At 36.4% G+C, this 22,232-nt stretch overlaps 1 protein-coding gene across 1 annotated transcript in view; it reads left to right on the forward strand.

The window, feature by feature from the left end:
• The window catches only part of SMURF2 (SMAD specific E3 ubiquitin protein ligase 2), a 111,154-nt gene that overhangs the window by 38,339 nt on the left and 50,583 nt on the right, over window positions 1–22,232 (forward strand). Inside the window, exons 2-3 of the mRNA XM_006886276.1 lie at window positions 12,857–12,895; window positions 19,964–20,072. Coding sequence (XP_006886338.1) covers window positions 12,857–12,895; window positions 19,964–20,072 — 148 coding nt within the window. The remainder of the gene's footprint in view (window positions 1–12,856; window positions 12,896–19,963; window positions 20,073–22,232) is intronic.

A 22,232-nucleotide genomic window follows, 5' to 3' on the forward strand; every position in this document is an offset into this window, starting at 1 on the left:
TTATCTAGTGCTCCCAGTTCTTTAAATATCTTTCAGAAATTTTTAATATAACATGTCATGGCCATCTTCTAAAGCAACCACCCAGGAATACGTGAAAATGATGCACCTCCTCCTTCAGTCCTTATAGGGGATCCAACCCCAGCTCCCTCAGCGTTGCCCCATCCGGAAGTATCTGGAGACAACAGACCTTACATCCCATACCTTTTAAGGTCTGGAATGGAGGAAGAAAATAGTGTTTCCCTGCTCTCCCAAGCACTTAACCCAAGGCCCAATCCTGAGGCTCAATACCCAATCTCAAGGCCCAATCCCAAGGCTCATTACCTTGAGGCCTGATAGTTCCTATCCTGGCAATGTCACCGAGAGGGCCAGAGTCTAATTGGGTCCTGCCCCCAAATTCCTGCACAAATTACCATCCCCTCTAAATCTGCTTAACAGCCCCTATACAAAGAAACTATAGTTATCTGCCTGCTTGCCACTTAATAAAGGCCTAGTGGCTACTTAAAAAAAATTCCTTATCTTTGGAAATGCAAATGGAATTTGGATTGGGAATGCATTATTTTTTTTATTGGGAAAAAACATACTGGGGGTACAAGGAGGTGTGAGGGTTGGGGGCAGAAGGGTGAGGATGGGCAGGAATGCAGTTGCAGAGCTGCAGAAATTGGTTGGTGGGGGGAGCAGGTGAAGGAAATGAAAAAGATCCAGTGGGGACCAGATGCTACAGGAAAATGACAAGCATTGTCCAATGGTAATGGAACCAACTATCCTATGGATTTGGAAACTGGATGCCGACTCTCTGGCTTCTTCATGCTGAACAGGGGTGTTGATGTGAAGGGGGAAAGGGAGGGCACTTTATCACCTTACTGGTGATCTTGGGTTAAAGCTGCTTGCCTTCTTGCTCTGTTAGAAGATATTTTCCTGTCATTTGCTCCCCTCTGGACTGCAAAGTGTTTTCCCAGGTGTGTCCAGTGGGGATGACTGGTTGAACCCAGAGGCTCCATCCTCCTTTGCTTCTTTAGCTGGCAGTTGTATTTCCTTTTTGTCACTGGCACTGGGTTCAGGGTCAGGTCTGAAGTAAAACTCAGTGGTAAGGTTACCTATAGGAAAAGGAGCAAATCTAGAGAGAACAAACTTGTGAGTTACAAATTGAGGGGTTTTGGGGGTGTTGCTTTCAGGTTACCGGGTGAGAGGGTGGCAGAAAGTAGCCTAGATAAAAATCTCTGGATACGGAATGCATTATTTTTATAGATTGCTTTTGGTAAAATAGCTATTTCACAGTGTTACCTTTCAATTAATGAGTTTTTTCTTTTGTGAGTTCTCTTTGGCTTTTGTGGAGCTGTGGTGGCATAGTGGTAAGGAGTTGGCACGGCCAGCCCAAATACTCGTGGTTTGAATCCACCGTTGTGCTTCTTGGGAGACCAATAGGCAGGGCAGTCTTCTCCCATGCAGTTCATTGCCTCCAAAAATCCGCTGGGGTCACCTCTAAGTCAGTTCTGATGGCGCATAACAAGATGGTAGCTGTGAGCTTTGTCATTTTCTTTGTACAGGTCTTGTTTCAATTTAATCTTTAAGCCTAGATATGGCTTCTAGTATACAGATGCCTAGCTACGATCTTTGTTTAAACAGATGAAGAAGGGATCTTAGGCATAGACAGTAAGTGGTTAGTGGTTCAAGGTCCCAAGAAATGACAGCATCAGATTCAAACCCAGGCAGTCAAGTAAGAGACTAACTCTTTAACACACTCTTCTATGCTATCTCTTTTTATTGAAAATAAAGAAGGGAGATAGGAGTAGGAATGACCAGACAGCTAGGTGAAGTTTCCCCTCCAGGTTTAAGCGTCATTGTTTAAAACATATACTTGATATATATGGAAGTGGGAGTGGCATCCACTTCCTAAACAGCATGCTTCTGGAAATTCTATGAACTTTTAGAAATGTTGGTAGTTATGGGGGGCTTTAGGTCTTTTGTTCATAGGGTTGTTGTGCTTGACTCGACACCAGTCAATAACAAGAATATATATATACACATATGTTCTTGAACTTTCCAATATGGTTTCTTCTATTTGTTGTTCTGAAGAAAGTAAATTATTGTGTGGTAAAATTTAAATGTGCTGTATCAACATCTTTTGCAGCCATAAAGTAGGTATGTGTGAGTGAAATTATGGCTGAGTCTGTAGCAGTGATTGATTGGATAGTTGGAATCTGAAAATCAGCATAGGAAGTTCTTAAGTCATAACTAGTTTATTGTCTTTATGAATAGAGAACTTCATGTTTTAAGATCTATAGCTGAAGTCTATAGAGTACTGCTATGTACCAGGTACCTAGTGTATGCTTTACATTTATCATATGCTGAATTTGCCCTTTAATTTAGCAAAGCCTTATTTTTAACATATGTGCTTATGTTATGTGTGTGAGAGAGACTATGATGCCTGTAAGAGGAATAGTATTATAAAATTTTTTCTGACCATTGTAAGATAAAGATTTAAATTTATGACTATACTTATTATATCTTATTTTGGACATGTTGTAAGGAGAGACAGGTCTTTGGAGAAGGGACATCATGTTGGGCAGAGTGGAGGGACAGCGCAGGAGGGAAAGACCCTCTATGAGGTGGATTGATTCAGTGACTGGGGTAATCGGGATGGGTGTGTCAGAGGCAATGCGATTGGCATAGGATAGAGCAGGGTTTAGGTCTGTTGTACATAGGGTCGCTATGAGTCGCAAACAACTCGACGGCACATAACAACAACAACAACAATATATCTATCTATCTCCCTCCCTCCCTTGTCTCTCCCTCCCTCTATGTCAAACCAGGTTACTGTTTTTATACTGAAAAAGTTAATACTTAAATTTTTTAAAGTATTTCTTTATATATCCTAATTATGTTTCAAGGAATCCTGGTGGACTTGCCCACCAAAAGATTGGCAGTTTGAACCCTCTACCTGCTCTGTGAGTATAAGATGTAGGTAGTAGTCTGCTTCCGTATAAAGATTTACAGACTTGAAAACCTTACAATTTATCCTAGTCCTCTAGAGCTGCTATGAGTTGGAATCTACTCAGTAGTAATGAGTTAGTATTGTTTGTATTTTATTCACTTTATAAAGTACATTTGCTTGGGAATTAATTTTAACCAAAATATTTTTATGCTTTTTGTAATGTTTATCCCCTCTTTCTTAAAGTACTTTTCTATAAATAGATATGAGTGGGTTAGGAAGGTTATTTTTAATTTGAAAAATACTTATCTTTGGTAATATGTTTAAAAGTGGACTTCCCTTTTAAAGTTAAGAACATATGTGTTACATGGTAGACACTATGTCTTAAATCACCTACCAAGTATTAAATATACTAAGTTAAACTTATATACTAAGTAAAACAAATAGATCTGTCTTAGGGTGAAACCAAGTTTTTTCTTGAAGGCTAGAATTTTGAAGCTCTGTCTCACATAATTTGGACATGTGGCCTGGAGGGAACTGATCCTTGGAGAAGGACATCATGCTTGGAAGGGTGGAGAGACGGCACAGGATAGGAAAACCCTGGATGAGATGGATTGAGAAAATAACTAGGGCAATGAGTGTAGCTGTATCTGAGTCAATGAGACTGGCTCAGAATGGGGTAGGTTTCAGAGCTGTTGTACATAGGATCACTATGAGTTGCAGGTGACTTGACGACATGTAACAACAAGAAGTTAAAGTTACCTACAACCAGGAGAAAATAGATGAATGGCATCTTCCAAGAAGATGCACATCTAAAAACTTTTCCAACAGGGTAAAAAGGAAAGCCACAGACTGGGGAAAAAAAATATGGTAATGACATGTCTGATAAAGGACTTAAATCTAGAATTTGTAGACTACTCCAGCACCTCAAAATAAAGGTAAACAAATCACAAAATGGGCACAGGGTTTGAACAGACATTACACCAAAGAAGACATTCAGATGGCGAGCAAACATATGAAGAAATGTTCAAAATCCCTAGGTCTAAGAAAGAGGCAAATCAAACCACTGTGAGATATCATCTCACCCCATTAACAATAGCAAAATTCAACAGAGCAGCAAAGAAAAAATGCTGGCGAGGTTGTGGAGAAATTGGAACCCTTATTCACTGTTGGTGGAAATGTAAAATGGTGCAGCCACTCTGGAAGGCGGTGTGCCACTTTCTCAAATAGTTGGAAATAAAAATACCAGTTGACCCAGAAATTCCACTACTGGAAATACACCCCAAAGAAAACAGAACTTCCATCCAAACAGAGATATGCCACCCATGTTTATTGCTGTGTTGTTCACAATAGCAAAGAGATAGAAGCAACCCAGGTACCCATCAACTAATGAATGGATAGAGAAGCTGTGGTATATTCACACAGTGGACCAATATGCAGCACTGAAAAACAAAGAACTCATAAGATACAAAATGAGTGACTCTGGAGGATATTATGCTGAGTGAAATATCTCAGTCACAAATAGGACAAATACTGTAGAATGCCACTGTTATAAAATAGGACTGACATGGGGGTTGGGGAGAAAGTAATAAAAGAGGATAAATAATGAACACTGCATTGAAATAGATGAGGGAAAGAATTGTCTAAAAGAAATAATATGATTAGGTATTATTTGCATGACAACAGTACAGAATAAGAGATACGGAACAGTAGACTGGGGAGGGGAGTAGGGGGAAAGAGGAAATTGTGCAACAATGAAAGAATCTTTTTAAAAGAGAAAAACTGGGAGGGTGGGATAGGGAGGAAAATGTGAATAATGAATGAATAGAAATCCAAGTTTCCTGTAAACTTTTGTTAAAATATCAATAAAAAAAGAAGTTATAGGCCCATTTGCTTTGTAAAAACTATGCAATTGATCACCTAAAATTCCTTTATGAAAGGATGCTATAGCATTGTTGAACTATGGTCTAATTCAATAATGCAGTCTAATATAATTATAGAGATAAACGAAATATAGAAATAGGGAGATTGCTAGTTTATTCAAGAAGGCTTTTCTGCAGTCTGAGTTTTGGTGACCTTTTTTGTAAAACTTTGTCATCAATAATTGTTTTAATGAGACAAAATCCCTTTAAAAAGATGATTTGAGAGTACTTGAGTGTGGTGGTTGAATTTGCCTTCTGAAATAAGACTACCAATAATGCGTTCATTGAGAAGTTTTTTACTCTTTAAACCTCAGTTTCCTCATCTCTAAAATGTAGGTTGTATAACTTACTATGTACTTCACAGGGTAATAGTTACTCATTTACTCATAGTAAAGACTCAGCAAATTATACGTAATTTTTAATGTTCTTTACTATAATTATATCATACACTGTCAGTGGATTTTACTTTTTTCTGAAGTTAATGTATTAACTGAGTATAAGTTTACAAATAGTTTCTTTTTCATTTTAATAATTTATACTTTGTTTTATAGCAAGATCATTGATTAATTAATTAAAATATTTAATCAACATTTTATTGTATATTGTGTTCCCTTTCACTCAAGGAACTTTTAACAGTATATTGAGAAAAATTTTTTCAAGAATGACATTTACACAGTTAATAATAGTTGCATAATCTTATTGCATCATGGTGTTTACCATCACTTGCTTAACCATTTAATTAGTTATGTTGTTGTTGTTGTTGTTGTTATGTGCCGTAGAGTCGTAGAGTCGTTTGCGGCTCATAGAGACCGTATGCACAACAGCCCTAAACCCTGCTCTATCCTGCGCCAACCGCACTGCCTCTGACACACCCATCCCGATTACTGCGGTCACCGAACCTAATAATATTTATATCTGGTATATTGTAGTGACACTCTTGAATGTGCACCTGTTTAGTACTTCTTTTTCTTGTAACAACTAAAACATATTGTACATAACATGTCAGGCTGTTTACCATAATGTTGATTTGAGCCCACTAGCTGCTCCTCTCGAGAAGGATGGACAGTATTTTCTCCTAAAGATTTACAGCTTTTAAAAGTAGAAGGTTGCCCTAAAATATAATACTTTTAGACTATTCTCTCCCCCATTATCGTAGGGGTATGCAATGAGGGTTGTAGAGTGGATTATATTTGGGGCTAGGGGGTGGGGTTGGGGGGGGATTGTGTACCAATGAGGGAGTTTTTCTTTTGCGTTTCAAGGAGAGGAGCAAATTGGGGGGGAGGGGTTTGTGCGGGGAGAAGGGTGCAACAATGAATGAATGGAATCCCAAAATCTCTGTAGATGTTCATTGAAATGAAAAATAAACAACCTAAATTTAAAAAAAAAAAAAAGTAGAAGGTTGCTTTGAGTTGAACTAACTTTATGGCAGAGGATTTAATACTTAAACAAATTATATTGTGTACAAATTTTCTGTAGGACTTTAATTTTGATTATATGTTTTGAATTGAGATATAAAGGCTATTTCTTAGAGAAGAAAACTACATTCTGTAATGTGCCAATGACTAGAAATGACACATATTAGTAGTTGTTATGTACCACTCAGTCGGAATCAACCCATAGCTGACTCTCCAGAGAATTTTCAGAGGTAGTAAATCACATCTTTCTCCCTTGGAACAACTTATTGATTTGAACCACAGGCCTTTGAGTTGGCAGTGCTGTTCATTACCATCATAACTCACAGTATATATTAGTAGACATTTTTAAAAACACTAGGCCATTTTTCTGGAATGTATATAGGAATGTTACCCTGAGTTTCAGTTTTCCTTTACAGTTTTAAAGAAAATGCAGAGAAATCAATTCCACTTTCCAAAATAATTTTTGCAGTATTTGAGTTTCAGGAACAGTATTATAAAATCTTTGTTTTGTGGAGTAAGGAAAGACTGTGGAACTCTTGAGTGGCTTCCGCCCCCCCCCCCCCTTTCTCTTAAGCAGTCTCATTCCAATCAGCAATGTAATTGGAATGCATTTCCAATCTGGAGGAGGAAAGGGAATTTTTGGCAAGATGATACTGAGCATTTGGGAACTTTATTCAGATTAAGCATAGATAGCCATTCATTATGAGTAAACTCAGAACAACATAACATTTCTTCAGCTGAGGTTTACACTGATCCTATTACATGATTGTGCTATTACATCTTGTAATAGATTGCAAAGAGAACTGTCTAATTAGAAAAAAAAATTACTGACTTAAGTGAAAATGGTAATATTTATTACCATCTGTTTTTTGTAGTTTCCCCCCAATCATTGCTTCAGATAAACTATACTAAATATGCTCTTTCACCACCCTTGACATTTAAAAGTGTTCCTTAAGAAAGTAACAAAAACTCACCTATATTGTGATATTAGAATTATATCAGACCTGTAAACTCTGAGAGCAAAGGATTATGCCTTATTTATCTTTGATTCAGACACTGTCATAGAACAAATAGGAAATGTAGAAAATGTTAAGTATCTCAAGATGGCCTTATCTGTATATGTATGAAATAGTGAGAACTTACTGGTATACTGAATTTTACTTTATTTTTATCATTTCTGTCCATTCATCTATCTGCTGATGCAGTGAGTGGAATAGTTAAAACAGGCTGCATGTTGTGTGTGCTGTGGAGTCAATTCCGATTTGTAGCAACGCTGTAGGACAGATTAGAACTTTCTTGTAGCGTTTTCCAAGATATATTCTTCATAGGAACAGAGCACGAGGTCCCCCACTTCCCCAATAAAGCAATAGCTGGTTTAATCTACCAGGCTTTGGTTTTTGTAACTCAACACTTAATCATATGTCACATGTGCTTCTCTTAAAAAACCTAGAATTTGAAAATGTGGACTTGAGTAAGAAACACTTTGATCAAAGATTCTGTTGGAGAATCCTGATTTCAAATTATCATAGAAACCAGACTTCCTGGAGCCACAAAACCTGAATAGACTCCTGAAACTATTGCTTAGAAATAATCTTCAACCCTTAAACCAGAACCCTTCTCCCTAAAATCTTCTTAAAATCAAATAATAGTGTAGTTTAATTAGTAAAAATTGTATGCCTTGAGCCCAAATTCTACTCTTTTGGGATCACTTTGATAATAGCAGCTGTGCTGGTGTAATACTATGTTTATTGTTGGTTGCTGTTCAGTTGGTGACAATTCTTGGCAACTGTATGCACAACAACAAAATTTTGTTCATCTTGCACCGTATTCATAATTGTTGATATATTTAAATTCATTGAGGTAGCTATTGTCTGTTATCTTTCAACATTTTATTAGATAATGTTCTGTTGCATTCCATAGTGTTTCCATTTTTTAAATTTTGAAAGTAGGGTACCAGGCCTTTATTCCTAGTCTTGTCTATAAACTCTACTGAAATTTACCTATAATAAGTGACCATAATGGCACTTGAAATGTTAGTGGCATAATTTCTAGCATCATCATAACACACATGCCACCACAGCACAACAAACAACAGATGGGGTATTTACATTAACTCATAAATCAAGACTCATCAGAATTGATTCATGCTAAAATTTAATTGACTCTAGCTAAATAGCTAGAATCCAATGTAATGTTTATTTAAAAAAAATCAGTAAAAATTCATTAGATTTTAAAGAATTATATACTTACTACCAAATTATTTACTATTATATTACTGTATTCCTTACATATTAATTCCAGTATATAGTCAAGATAGCAAAAGAATGATGGTGTCAAGGAGATAATGCATACCTAGCCTTGTTCAGGCTTCATCCACTTTACTAGTTTTTCTTCCACTAGTCCTTTACTGTATCTTAGGCATGTGTTTTGCAGTATTATTTTCCCCTCTATCCCTAAAAGCATTTAGAAAACAAACATAGAACTCTGCATTACGTTTTCCCTGAACCGCTATTTCCAATCTTAGCTTTGTTTTCTTTTTCTATAGTTTTGAGTACTAAATGCTAGTTTTACTTTTTTCTATAAAGTTGTATTATATTATTTTAGTTGTATTCCCATGATACTTAGATACAGACCTTCCTTGTTGAGAATTTATTGTGATGACATAATTTGTCATATTGAAATTCATTAATTTACTGAACTCTTATAATTGGTCCTGAGAATTTAAAGAAAGGGTTTGGTCCTCATCATACGCTCCAAAAACACTAGTGCAGTTATGATTCAAAGGTGTAAAAATCTTTTCTCTATCTATGTAAGTAAAATTATTCTCAGGTAATAGATGAAAAGCTTCCATTTCAAAATTACAAGTAAGAATCTTTGCTTCTATTCAGTTTATATGATGATAACAAAACCTGATGTAGTGTGTTGGGCTACTGACTAAAAAACCAGTGATTCAACTCAACCAGTCATTCCTTGGGAGAAAGATGAGCAGTGCCTCCCAAAGAGATTTACGGTGGAGAATCACTGTGAGTCAGAATTGACTCAGCTGCAGTTGGGTTTAACAGAAATTTGGAAGAACCCTAAATCAGGTTTATGATTTCATATTCTTAGTTATAGCCTTGTTTTTAATTTTTATGTTCTTAAAAACAAAACTTATTTATAAGACATCACCTAAAAGACTCTGAAACAGTTGGCTGCTGAGTTAGTTGTGACACATAGTCGCCCTTCTGGGCAGAATAGTACTGCTCCATAGGTTTCCAAGGCTGTCCTCTTAGGGAAGCAAATGGCCACATTGTTTTCTTATAGATGACTGGTGGACTCAGGCATTCAACCATTCATGACAGGGCCCTTTTTAGAGACTCTGCTGTTAATTGTTGATGCCATCGAGTGGGTTCTGAGTTCTCCTTCATGGCAAACCCTGGTACAAGCGAAGGAAACCCTGCCTGAATCTGTAGCAGCTGTTGTGTCACTTGGCCTCTTTGATGGTCTTTCTCATTTTTGCTGATTGTCTACTTTACTAAGCATATGTCCTTTTCTAGGGACTAGTCTCTTCTGATCATGTGTAAGACTTATGTCCTAGTGTCATCCTATTCTATTGTTCTCGCCCCAGCATCTAAGCTTTTATTAATATGAGTTCATAAAAACAAGGTTCCATACCAGTGAGGGCAGTGGGGGAAGAAGGGAAGGGTAATAGTTATGTGCTGTCATGTCGCCTGCGACTCATAGTGACCCTGTGTACAACATCTCTGAACACTGCTCTATCCTGAGCCAACTTTGGTGTCTCCGACACATCTCTCTCCGTTACCCCAGTCGCTGAGTCAGTCCATCTCATTGAGGGTCGTCTTCTCTTGCATTGTCTCTCCACCCTCCTAAGCGTGATATCCTTCTCCAAGGACTGGTCCTTCCTTGCAACATGTCAGACAGAACTTCAGAATCCTTGCCTCCAAGGAGCAGCCTGGTTTCACTCTCTCCAGGATGAACTTGTTTGTTCTCCCAGCAGTCTGTGGTATATTCAGTACTTTTCTTTAGCACCACAGCTCAAAGACATCAATTCTCCTTCTGTTATCTTTAGTCATTGTCCAGCTTTCTGCTGCATAGCACTTAATTGTGAAGACCATGGCCTGGGTCAGGTGCACCTTAGTTTCCAGACTGATGTCATTGCTCTTCAGTACTCTGGAGATGTCCCTGACAACAGACCCTCCCAATGCAATGCACCTTTTGATTTCCTGGCTGCTGGTACCAAGAGTGTTGACTGTGGAGCCAAGCAACCTAAATCTCAGTCTCTTTACTGTCTGTCGTGATGCTGCCAGTCAGTCCAGGGGTGAGAATCTTTGTTTTCTTGATGTTGAGCTTCAATCCATATTGAAGGCTGCAGTCCTTAACCTTCTGCAGCAAGCACTTCAGGTCTTCCTCAGTTTCGGCAGACAGGGTTGTGCCATCTGCAGGGAAGGATAGAAGTGGAAGGTATTCTGCCTTACTGGTAATAAAGCTCCAGGTTCATCCTATCATGGATTTTATAGTGACTCAAACACATATGGCCCTTGAAAATGGTGAACCACTTCTTAAGGACAATTTTGTTCTAGTGAGTGCCAGTTTGGGCTGCGATCAGCTTCTTAAGATCTCCAGTGATGTCATCAGTATTGTACTTAATGCAGACCTTCTTCCCCAGATGGTAGTTGTAAACCAACTTTATCATTCTGTCTGCAGCTCAGATCTGCTTGGAACTAGTGGTGTCACAACATCTCCTAGCTTAAAGGCCACGGTTGACTGTTCCTCATCCACTTCTAAGGAACATTCTGACTGTACTTTAAAACAACAACAACAACAATTAACAAAACCACACACACACACTTTATTGTGATATTAATAGAAAAGTTGGCTTTCCATGCATTCGTTGTTGCAGTTTTTCTCCCTCTCCCTTCTTTCCACCTTTCCTGGTTCACTTTTTTCCTTTTTGTAAAATATTCATTCATTGTTGAAAATTTTCCTTCCTCCCCCTCCTATACCCTCCTACCCAGTCCACTTTGCAGTGCATCTTTTACTATACTTTTTACAAGACAGGTTTGTTTTTCTTCTGGTAGTCCACCAGATAGGGAACATTTTGTTGTTAGGTGCTGTTGACTTGGCTCTGACCCAGCACACTCCTGTGCACAAAATGAAACCCCATCCTGTGCTACACCAGCCTTACAATCTCTGTTATGCTTAAATCCATTGTTGCAGTCACTGCGACAGTCCATCTCATTGAAGATCTTCCTTTCCTTCACTGACGCTTTGGTTTTCCAAGCATGATATCTTTAACATGTACAAAGTATGCGAAACAAAATTGCCCCATCATCACTTCTAAGAAGCCCTCTGACTTCATTCATTTTTCCCAATACGGATTTGTTTGTTCTTTTTGGCAGTCCATGGTATACAAAGTATTCATCTGGGATTAGTAAATTGGCAGCTTGTGTTTACTTAATAATTTTATTTACTGATGGTTTCTGTCTTGAGAATGATTTTTTTTGTACCTAACATAATTGAGTGTATTTAAACATGTTCCAAAGACGTGTTAAACACACTTTTAGGCAGTAAACTTCCAATAATTGCAACTAATGGACCATTTGAACTGCATGAATCTATCATTTCAGTCCTAGACATTTCATAAACTATATGACAGTTAATTTTCTTCCGTTAGTTATATCAAGTTTAAAGATGTTTAAGCTTATGATTCTTATAAGTAGTAATTTTTTACTAACATATAACTTAACTGTTAAAAAATTTATCCCACTGGTTTTTATTCACAATGTTGTGCAGTCATCATCATATGAATAGTGATTTAACACAGGATAATCTAGAAAATGTGGAATTGGGACATTTAGCTTATGTATAATTTTAGTTCTTTATAGATACAGCAAGCCTGTCTTGTCATTGAGCTCATGATTTTGGACAAGATAATTTATCACTCCCGTAAGGTTTCTGTGACACTTAGATGGAAATGAAGTAACAGAAAGTTGTTTTTAAAAATTTCATCTTGAGCTCTGGTAGCCTAGTGGCAGGAAACTGTACTGCAATCCCAGAGGTGCACGGTTCAAATCCACCAGATGCTCTGCTGAAGAGGGAGGAGCAGTCGCCTCCTGTACCAGTCAGATCCAATTTGACGGTACACACATAAAATGAATGAATAAATGAATACATAAAAATTTTATCTATATCAGAAAAACTTTATTTTCTCTTATTTTTTATTCTTATTATAAAACAATTTTATCCTTAAAATAGCTATATAACAATTTATTTTCTATATTTAATTCTAGAATTACTTTCCCGTTACCATTGAACTGTTGTGACAGTAGATCTTGAGAGAAGATAGGAATTAGATTCTTTGTAGAACACAAAACTTAACAACTTTCTTGTCTTTGGCTATTACTGTTAATCATTGATAAGATTGCATATACTGGTTCAGCTGTTTGCTGTTTTTTAGTTTGTAGTCTTATTTCCTAGTATAGTGAAGTGAATTATTAATTTATTTTTCAGTGTTTTAAAGTGTAACTTATGCCAATGGAGTCGTAACGTTTTATTTTAATTTTTCCTGTATGTGTTTGTTTTCTTTACAGTACTCTGTGCAAAAAACTTGGTGAAAAAGGATTTTTTCCGTAAGTAAAAGAACTTTATATTTTGTATACTCTGTGTGTATGTGTGTGTATATATATATGTACGTATGATATATATCGAGATTTGTTGATTTGTTGACCTTCCAAAATTATCTGGCTAGAGATAGAAATCTGTCCAGCATTATATTTCGAATGCTTTCATTCAGAGCCATGTAGCTTAATCTTTTTAAAAGATAATCTTCCCCCCAATTCGTTTACCACTAACATGTTTATTATAGAATGTGTGACTGCAGATGTATGTATGTTGCAGACTGGAATTCTAGAGGAGAGTTTAATTTGTAAATACCCTTTATAATAGGGGAAAAAATTCATAGGGAATGTTTTCAAACGTTTAGGATCCCTTGAAGAGAATTGAGACGTCATTGTGTGTATTTGGAATTTCCAGAGTAAGAAATAAGAAAGAAAGCTCTGCCCTTTTGGGTTGTAGATGCTCTTAGGTTTCAGACTCCAAAGCAGACCTGGCGTCTCCTGTTTGCAGCGTGTTTGTCAGTCTCTCATGAAATCTTTTATGACTTTTTTAGGAATAATTTTTATAAGATAGGATTAGAAAATACACAATTTTTGGTGTGCTCAATGTCTTTATGCTGTTATATACTTTAAAGTTTTATTGTTTTGTGCCATCAAGTCGCCTGCTAATATATAATACCTTTATGTTATTATAAAAGATAGATCTTTCAGGAAAAAAATACTTTTGAGTCACAATCTTATGTGTAAAAAATTTAAAATTAAAACTAGAGAAGGAACATTGGATTTGAAAATTTAAGTTCTGCAAACCAACAAGGAAGCAACTGTATTTGCTGTCTAAGTTGTCTGCAGATAATTTTAGAGATCTGGTTAAAAGAATTAATAAACTCTTAAAATATTTTTTTTCCTTGTTGTGTACCATCAAGTTTGATCCAACTGGCACGAGCATCTGGTGGATTTGAACCAGGTGCCTTTGGGATTGCAGTGTAGCTTCTTGCCACTGGGCCTCCAGAGCTTTCTTTAAAATAGTTTTAAAATAATACTTAATTCATTCCAGTTGATGTTTTATTACTTCTAGTCTTTCTAGAGTAAAACGGAGTTAAAGAATAATAACAATTGTATAAAATAATGTAGTACTACATTTTGATGGTATTTGCTCTTAAATAGGGAACTCTGGTGGCCTAGTGACAAGGAGCTGCACTGCAAATCCAAAGGTCCACAGCTCAAATCCACTAGCTACTCCTCTGGAGAGAAAGATGAGCAGTCTCCTCCCTGACGGAGGGTCAGCTCTGAGTTGGTTCTGACTTGAAAGCATACAATTTGCAAACTACTTCTGAACTATACCTGTCTTTTGCCCTAGTCAAGATTAGTTTGAGATCACATTAAAAAAAAATTACAAGAATAAAAAAAAAGAAAAAAGGGCGAACTCTGGTGGTCTAGTGGCAGGAAACGGCACTGTAATCCCAGAGGTGTGCGGTTCAAATCCACCAGATGCTCTGCTGAAGAAGGAGGAACAATCAATCGCCTCCTGTACCAGTCAGATCCAATTTGACGGTACACACATTAAAAAAAAAAAAAAATAAAAAAAAAGATTAGTTTGAGATAAAATTTATCCTAGTGGGACTAGAAAGGGTAGATAGGATTGAACAGATAGTTAACATGGAGAAAAAGACAGGAAGTGTCGAACATACATTTTATAACTGATTCTAGTCTTTCCAGTGCACCTCTTCTTGTTCCTTCACTGGTTTTGAAGATAAAATTGTCAATTTTGTGTTTAGGTCTGTCTTCCTTCCTAAATATTTTTTTTTCCTTCCACTAGAATTCCTAAACCCAGCTGCTTTAATAAAATATCCAGGTATTTCTTAGTTTCCCTAGGGAATCTAAGAGATACTTATTTTAGTTCTTTGTCATTTCTGAAAACCCAATTTTTATGAAATCTTTCCATTTTTAACTTTTACATGAAAAAAGAGATAATTCTTTCCCCCCCTTCATTAATATGTTTGTGTTATTGATAGGTGCCATCCAGTCGTCTCTGACTGATGGTGACCATATGTATGATGAAATGTAACACTGCCTGTTCCAGCACCATCCTCACAATCTCTCTGTGCTTAAGCCCATTGTTCTAGTCATTTTGTCAGCTCATTTCCTTGATACTTTGAGTTTCACATACGTTGGGCATGTTGTAAGGAGGGGCCAGTCCTTGGTGAAGGTCTCCATGCTTGGGAAGATGGAAGATCAATATAGGAAAGGAAGACCCTCAATGAGATGGAATGACACAGTGACTGTAAGAGTGAGCTAAAGTGTATCAGAGGATGGCACGAGATTGGACAATGTTCAGAACTGTTGTTTTCAGGGTTGCTATGAGTCGTAGTTGACTCAATGCCACATAACAGCAGCAATATAACCTATCTCCTTGAAGGCCTTCCTCTCCTTTACTGAGCTGTTAGTTTTCCGACTATGATATTTTTTACGAAGGACTGGAGAAAACATACAGAAAGTGTGTGAAAGTTTCACCATCTTTGTTTCTCAAGCACTCTGACTGAACTTCTTCCATGGCGGCTATTGTTCTTTTGACAATCTGTGGGATATTTAATACTCTTTGCTGACATTATTATTCAGAGGCTTTGGCTCTTCTTCATTCTCTTATTCATTGTCCAACTTTCACGTGCATATAATGCGACTGAAAATGTATAGCTTAGGTCAGGCATGCTTTAGTCTTTAAATTTACATCCTTGTTCTTTGGCACCTTAAAGAAGTCCTTGAGAACTGATTTTCCCATTGCAACACATCTTTTGATTTCTTGACTGCTCTTAACATGGGTGTTGATTGTAGAACCAATTAAAGTCAAATCCTTGACACCGTCAATCTTTTCTCCACCTATTATGCTGCTATTGGTCCCGTGGTAAGAATTTTTGTTTTGTGAAGTATAATCCATACTGAAGACTATAGTTTTTGATCCCTTTTATTAAGTACTTCAAGTCCATTGTACTTTGAGCAAGCAAGGTTGGGTATAAATCTTCCTCCAACCCAGAGGTCATATTTTTCTTCTTTTGTCACGTAGTCCAACTTCGTGGAGTATGTGCTCAGAATACATACTTGGATGGGTATCGTAAGAGGATGTAACCCTGAGACATAGCTTTCCTGATTTTAATTTTTTTTTTTAGCTTTCTTTATTTTAAAATAATAGATCCTTTTCTATTAAAATAGCTTGTTCTTGGTCCATGTACAGGTTCCCTATGAACACAATTAAGTGTTCTGGGATTCTTTTTTTCTCACTATCATTCATAATTTATTATGATCTATACAATCAAATGCCTTTGTGTAGTCAGTAAAACATAAGTAAACATTTCTGCTATTCAGTGCTTTCAGCCAAGATGCATCTTATGTCGGGTGTGATAGCCCTTGCTCTAGTCTCTTCTGAATTTAACTTGAATTTCTGGCTAATTTCCTGTCACCATACCACTCCAGCTATTTTTAAATAATCGTCAGCAATCTTTCACTTGCATGTGATATTACTTGCATGTCATTATTAAGGATATTATTCAATAATTTTCACATTCTGTTAGATGGTGTTTTGTTTTTTTTAAAGGCTCAAATACAAATCTCTTCAGTCAGTTTCCAGGAACTGCAGATTGCAAGGAATTTCTTGCAATTTGCAAGGAATTTCCATACACCTTAAATAGGCAGGTAAGTATGACCAGAGCTGCACATGTTGGTTGAAACATACTTAACTGTTATTCCCTCAAATCCAGGAGCCAGTGACTGGGGATTTTTTTGCCAGTGACTTTTTGTTTGCCAGTGACTTCTACGCAGCTCTGGCTTCCTTCCATTGGTTTTTGATCACTGAACTGGTTCAGTGTCAATCAGTGCTTTTTGGTACAGTATGCTATAAACCTTCCATTATCTTTTGACGTTTCCTGTATCATACAATATTTTGTCCTCAGAATCTTTCAGTCTTGCTACTTGAGACGTGAATGTTTTTTTAATTTCTTCTAGTTTGAGAAATGCTGAGCATTTTTGTCTTCACTCGTGGTTTTCTAACTCCAAGTCTTTGCACATTTCTTTGTAATACTTGCTTTGTTTTGTCTTCAGAACTGTTATTTGAAATCTTCTGTTGAGCCCTCTTATTACTTCATCATTTCTTCCTCTTTTCTATGTTCTATGGGTTCAAAGTCTCTTATGACCTCAGCTCCTGCCTTGTAATAATGGGTTCTATTCAGGTTTTCCATAAATTCTTTCCATTTGTTATTGTGTGTCATGGAGTTGGAACCAACCCATAGCTGACCTTCCAATGAGTTTTCAGAGGCAGTTAATTGCACTGGAGGAGATTGCCCATCCTTCTCCAGCAGAGCAACTGGAGGATTAAAATCTCACATGTCTTTGGGATTCACCTTCTTACCAGCAGGCCAACCTAGCTCACTGTCTCTTCCCATAAGTGTAGTCACTTTGATTTCTGTGTATTTCATCAGATGAGATTCATGTGTATAATTACTGTTTATATATTTTTTACAAGACATTAGCAAGGAATTGATTGTACAAATTTTGTTTCCAGCCCCATTTTTTTTCATCAAGGCTGTGTTTTCTAACTACTAACCCTTCTTTTTTGTTTCCAACTTTGGCATTTTAGTCACTAGTTATTTGTCCTGGAAAGGGTTAAACCAGGTGACTCCTTGGAGGCAAGAATTCTGAGGCTCCGTCTAACATACTTTGGACATGTTGTGAGGAGAGACCGGTCCTTAGAGAGGGACATCATGCTTGGGAGGGTGGAGAGACGGCGCAGGAGAGGAAGGCCCTCTATGAGGTGGATTGATTCAGTGACTGGGGTAATTGGGATGGGAGTGTCGGAGACAGTGGGATTGGCACAGGACAGAGCGGAGTTTAGGGCTGTTGTACATAGGGTCGCTATGAGTCGCAGGCGACTTGACGACACATAACAACAACATTGTAATTGCATGTTCAGTCAATTTCAGACTGCAAAAGCTGGCTCAAATTCTCAGTTTCTTCATCTCTGACTTTAGTTATTGCTGTATATATTTGAATTGTCATTGTATTAATTGGTTTTACTTATATTCATATGGAAATTGTCGCATTTACTTTAGGACAGATCATGAAATACTCTTTTTGACAATGAATGCAACATTCTTCCTCTCAATTTGTCATTCTGGATATAGGTGATCATAGGATTTTCTGATTTAAAATGACCAAAATTAGTCCCTTTCGGCTCCTGAATGACTAAGATACTGATCGCTTTTGATAGCTTCCTTCCCCCCCTAAATTTATACTTTGTGTATTTCTTATTCCAGTTATTAATGAGTATTTTGAGCTATTTTTCTTCATTTTGAGTTGTGCTGTATCCACAAATGAAAGTCATTCTTTGGTCTTAAGTTTTACTCCAAGTCTTTAAAGTAGACTTTAGTTTGAGGAGGCAACACTGCCAGTTGAATTTTGAGTACCTTCCAACCTGAGAGCCTCATTTTCCAACACTGTATGAGATAGTGATTACTGCTATTCATAGAGTTTTCAAGGGCCCATTGTTTCAGAAGTGGATGACCAGGCCTACTTCTAGTCTGTTTTATCTGGAAGCTCTGCTGAAACCAGTTCTTCATGAGCGAACTTGCTGGAATTTGAAGTACTGATGGTTTAATTTCCAGCATAACAGTAATGTGCAAACCCACCACATAGGACAGAGTGACAGGGAAGAGGCGATTCACTGATCTAGGCATTAAAAATGGGCAAATCTTACGAATTTTGAGTTTGTTTTACAACTAAGAAAATTAGAAAATACTGAATTATTAAAACTCAGAATGAAAGAAACCACTTGATGGATCTGAAAAAGGAAATGAGAAAGCTAGTCGCTCAGCCTTCAGAAGGTTGGATGTGTGCCCCATGTTCACTCTGGCCAAGGTCCAAATCCCCTTTGTGCTAGATTTAGACAACTACTTAGGGATTTTTTTTTTACTTTTAATAAATTGAGAATTGTCTACATCAGTATCAGAAAGAACAACATAAAATAATAGTTCCCAAATAAAAATAATTTGAGAATGGCTGTGTTTATTGATCAGAGTATAGTTATTTTGTCACTGAGTAGTAAAATATAGTTTTGTTCTTTACTTTAAATTATGTTAAGTGGGATAAGTATGTTTTCATATGAAGCATGACTGTAGTTTGATGCAAAATGTAAATCTTAGAGAAAAATCCATTGTCATGTGTATCTTTTATATATGTGATAATACTATTTATTTCAAGGTTACAAGCATTAATGTCGAATTATATGAATTCATATTTTAAAACTATTTTCAAGTGTTCTGGCTTTTAAAACCAAGGTATGCTCCCTTTCAGGATTTTAGCACATCGTTTTCCAAATGAGCACATGTATACTCACCTTTAGAGTCTTCCATTGACTCCATCACATAGCCCACTGTCCCTTGTTGGTGTTTAAGGATATTTTCATTAGTAACCTTTTCCCTTTAATTTATGTAACATTTCAATAAAATCTTTAAGATACTTACAGTATTACATAAGGGCCATCTTGAAGTCATTCAGAACCCAACTAGGTTAGTTGATTTCACTCCCTCTTCTCTTCAAAATTAAAGTGTTATTTCTGCTGCAGAGTAACTCATAGGTTCTGTGTCATTGAATGAAATGTTTGTTTTATATTCATCTGGAGGCCACCAAATGCAGCTGTGTAGTAGAGTGGTTCTTGATTTAGGCAATTTTCTCTGAAATGATGGCAAACTTGAGAAATTTTGAAACTACAAAATATACCTTAAAAAATGTTGTTTTTCTTCATTCTTAACTGTTTATTAGTTAAACGATCCCCAGAGGGAGAACTGGAAATGTGCTTTTATTTATTTTTGCTTACAAACAAGCATATATATGTTTGTTTAGAAAATACAATCAGAACATGATGAAGTATTTCCTCCTGAGAGGAGTCCACTTTTCATTTGAAGTAGTGTCAAACTTTTCCTTTTTAAAATTATAGAATTGCCTTTTTATTGTTCTAGAGAGCATGATAATATTTATAACCATAAATCTTCTATCTTAGATGTGAAAATATAATTTAAAAGAATCTTCCCCTTTTCACAGGACTTCCTGATCCATTTGCTAAGGTGGTGGTTGATGGATCTGGGCAGTGCCATTCTACAGACACTGTGAAGAACACACTCGATCCAAAGTGGAATCAACATTATGACCTGTAGGTTTAAATTATTACTTTGAAATAAAACCTAGAATTGACATTATTTGATATAATCTTTGAAAATAGTCGCTGAAAATGATCTCACTTTGATCTGTGGTAATTTGGTCTCCACAGAAGATGTAGGAAACCCAGTACAAAGGTGCTTTTGCTTCTGGATAGCTGGTGTTAAACGTTAAGTTACTCTTAATAAGCTTATGAAGAGTAAAAGTGATATTGGCTCAGGATATAGAGCAACCTTTATAAGTTTTCTAATTTAAAAAAATAATTTGAAAAATTTAAAGTGGTTTTTTAAAGAAAAAACTTTATACCTGTTATAAATGTGAAACCAGAAATCAGAATTGGGATGCATTCATGGGCGTATATTTTACTTCTGTGTGGATGGTTTCTTTAAAAAAGTTTTATTTCAGTCATAGTAATACTATATACGAAAGAATGCTGGTAGTGAAATGGTTAAGCTCTTAACTATGAATTGAAAGGTCAAAGGTTTGAACTCATCAGCTGCTCTGAGTGAGAAAAGACCTGGTAATCTACTTGTGTTAAAGACTTCAACCTAGGAGACCACGTGGGCAAGTCTGTTCTGTGTTCTGTGGGTTTGCCAGCAGTTGGAATCCACTGGGCAGCACTACAACAGTATCTATTTTTAAAAGGCAGAAGGGACAGTTTAAGGACTTTTTAATGAAAACTAACAGTCCCTGTCCATTTTCATTCTCTTTATAATTGCTTTCAATAACTGGCCTTTAAAAAATTTTTTCCTCTGTTTCTAGTTATTATGCTTATTTTATCGCTTCTTGATTTATTTTAGTTGAAAAAATTTTATTGTATAATAAGTATAAAAACATTTACCACTTGCAAGTTTGAGTGTTTTTTGTTCGGTGACACTCATTCATCATATTGTGCAACCCTCAACACTGTTCGTTTTTTGTTGTTTGTTTATTTGTTTAAATTATTTTCATCACTCTTAATAGCAACTCTTTGACCCCATCTGTAATCTGTTCTGGCTCTCCTCAGGGCATGGTAAGCACTGATTTACTTTGGTTTAAATGCTTGTTCTAGACTTTTCGTACATAATACTTTACTAAGTCAGTTACTGCATTTTAGCTGCTCTCTGGCTTTTGCTGTCTTCATCATATCTCTGACTTGTTAATTGTTCTGATGTTATGACTTTGGAAGTCTTCGTATTTTTTATGCCTTTGTGCCACTTAAGTCAGCCTTAAGTTTATGCTAAGATATTCCACTTGATTTTGCCTATAAAAATTAAATTTAGAACTCCCATCGAAACTCCTTTGGCTGACATTCCAGATACTTGTTTCTAGACCTCTTAAGCCATGAGTCTGCATTTTCTACACCTGTGTAGCCCTAGGTAGTTGCTTTAGAATACCCTAAAATCGCCAACTCATTCTAGACCTTGGTCTGTTATTTGAGTTTGAACCTTGAAAGCACATAAATAAATGTCATGTCTGCACTGCAGCATTAAGTTACCTGAAGACAACTAAGACATACTTTTGTATGTGCTCCTTCAGTGTGGACTATGGCTCAATAAATTAACTTAGCAAACAAATAGATAGTAGACAGTTCTACCACTTACTGTACAATTTTCAAGTTACCATCTAACCCCTTTTTATAGATTTTCTATACCAATAATATAAATGCCTACTTTAGACGATTGGTAGGTTTGTTGAGAAAATACCTGTTAAAATGTTTAGACTCAACCGAATTACCATAGCAATTTATAGCTGACTCTCTGGTGAATTTCCAAGGCCGTGAATTGCATGGGAGAAAATGACCCCTTTCTCCTTTGTGGCTGCTGTCGAACTGTCAGGAAGGTATGGCCATTAAGTTAGCAACACAACTCCCTGTAGACTAGGCCATTAGAGAAGCTGGAATGTAATAACTAAGAGATACTTTCAGTGAATGTGTTATTTTAAGCTATACTTTTAAAAATTGTGATGTATGAAACTTTACAGAACAAATGGGTTTGTTTCTCTTTTTTAAGAACAGATTAGTTTTATATTCAACAGTTTTAGGTATTTTTTTTTTAGTAATTAATATGACCAATTTTAACTTACTTTTAAAAAACACTTCTCTTCATATGATTGACTAAGTTTTTGGTCTCTTCTTTTTTTCTATAATTATATTTTATTAATTTTCATAAACATT

Source organism: Elephantulus edwardii, unplaced genomic scaffold (genome assembly GCF_000299155.1).
Source record: "Elephantulus edwardii isolate Elephantulus edwardi_28Jun2011 unplaced genomic scaffold, EleEdw1.0 scaffold00048, whole genome shotgun sequence".
In the NCBI taxonomy this organism is placed as follows: domain Eukaryota; kingdom Metazoa; phylum Chordata; class Mammalia; order Macroscelidea; family Macroscelididae; genus Elephantulus; species Elephantulus edwardii.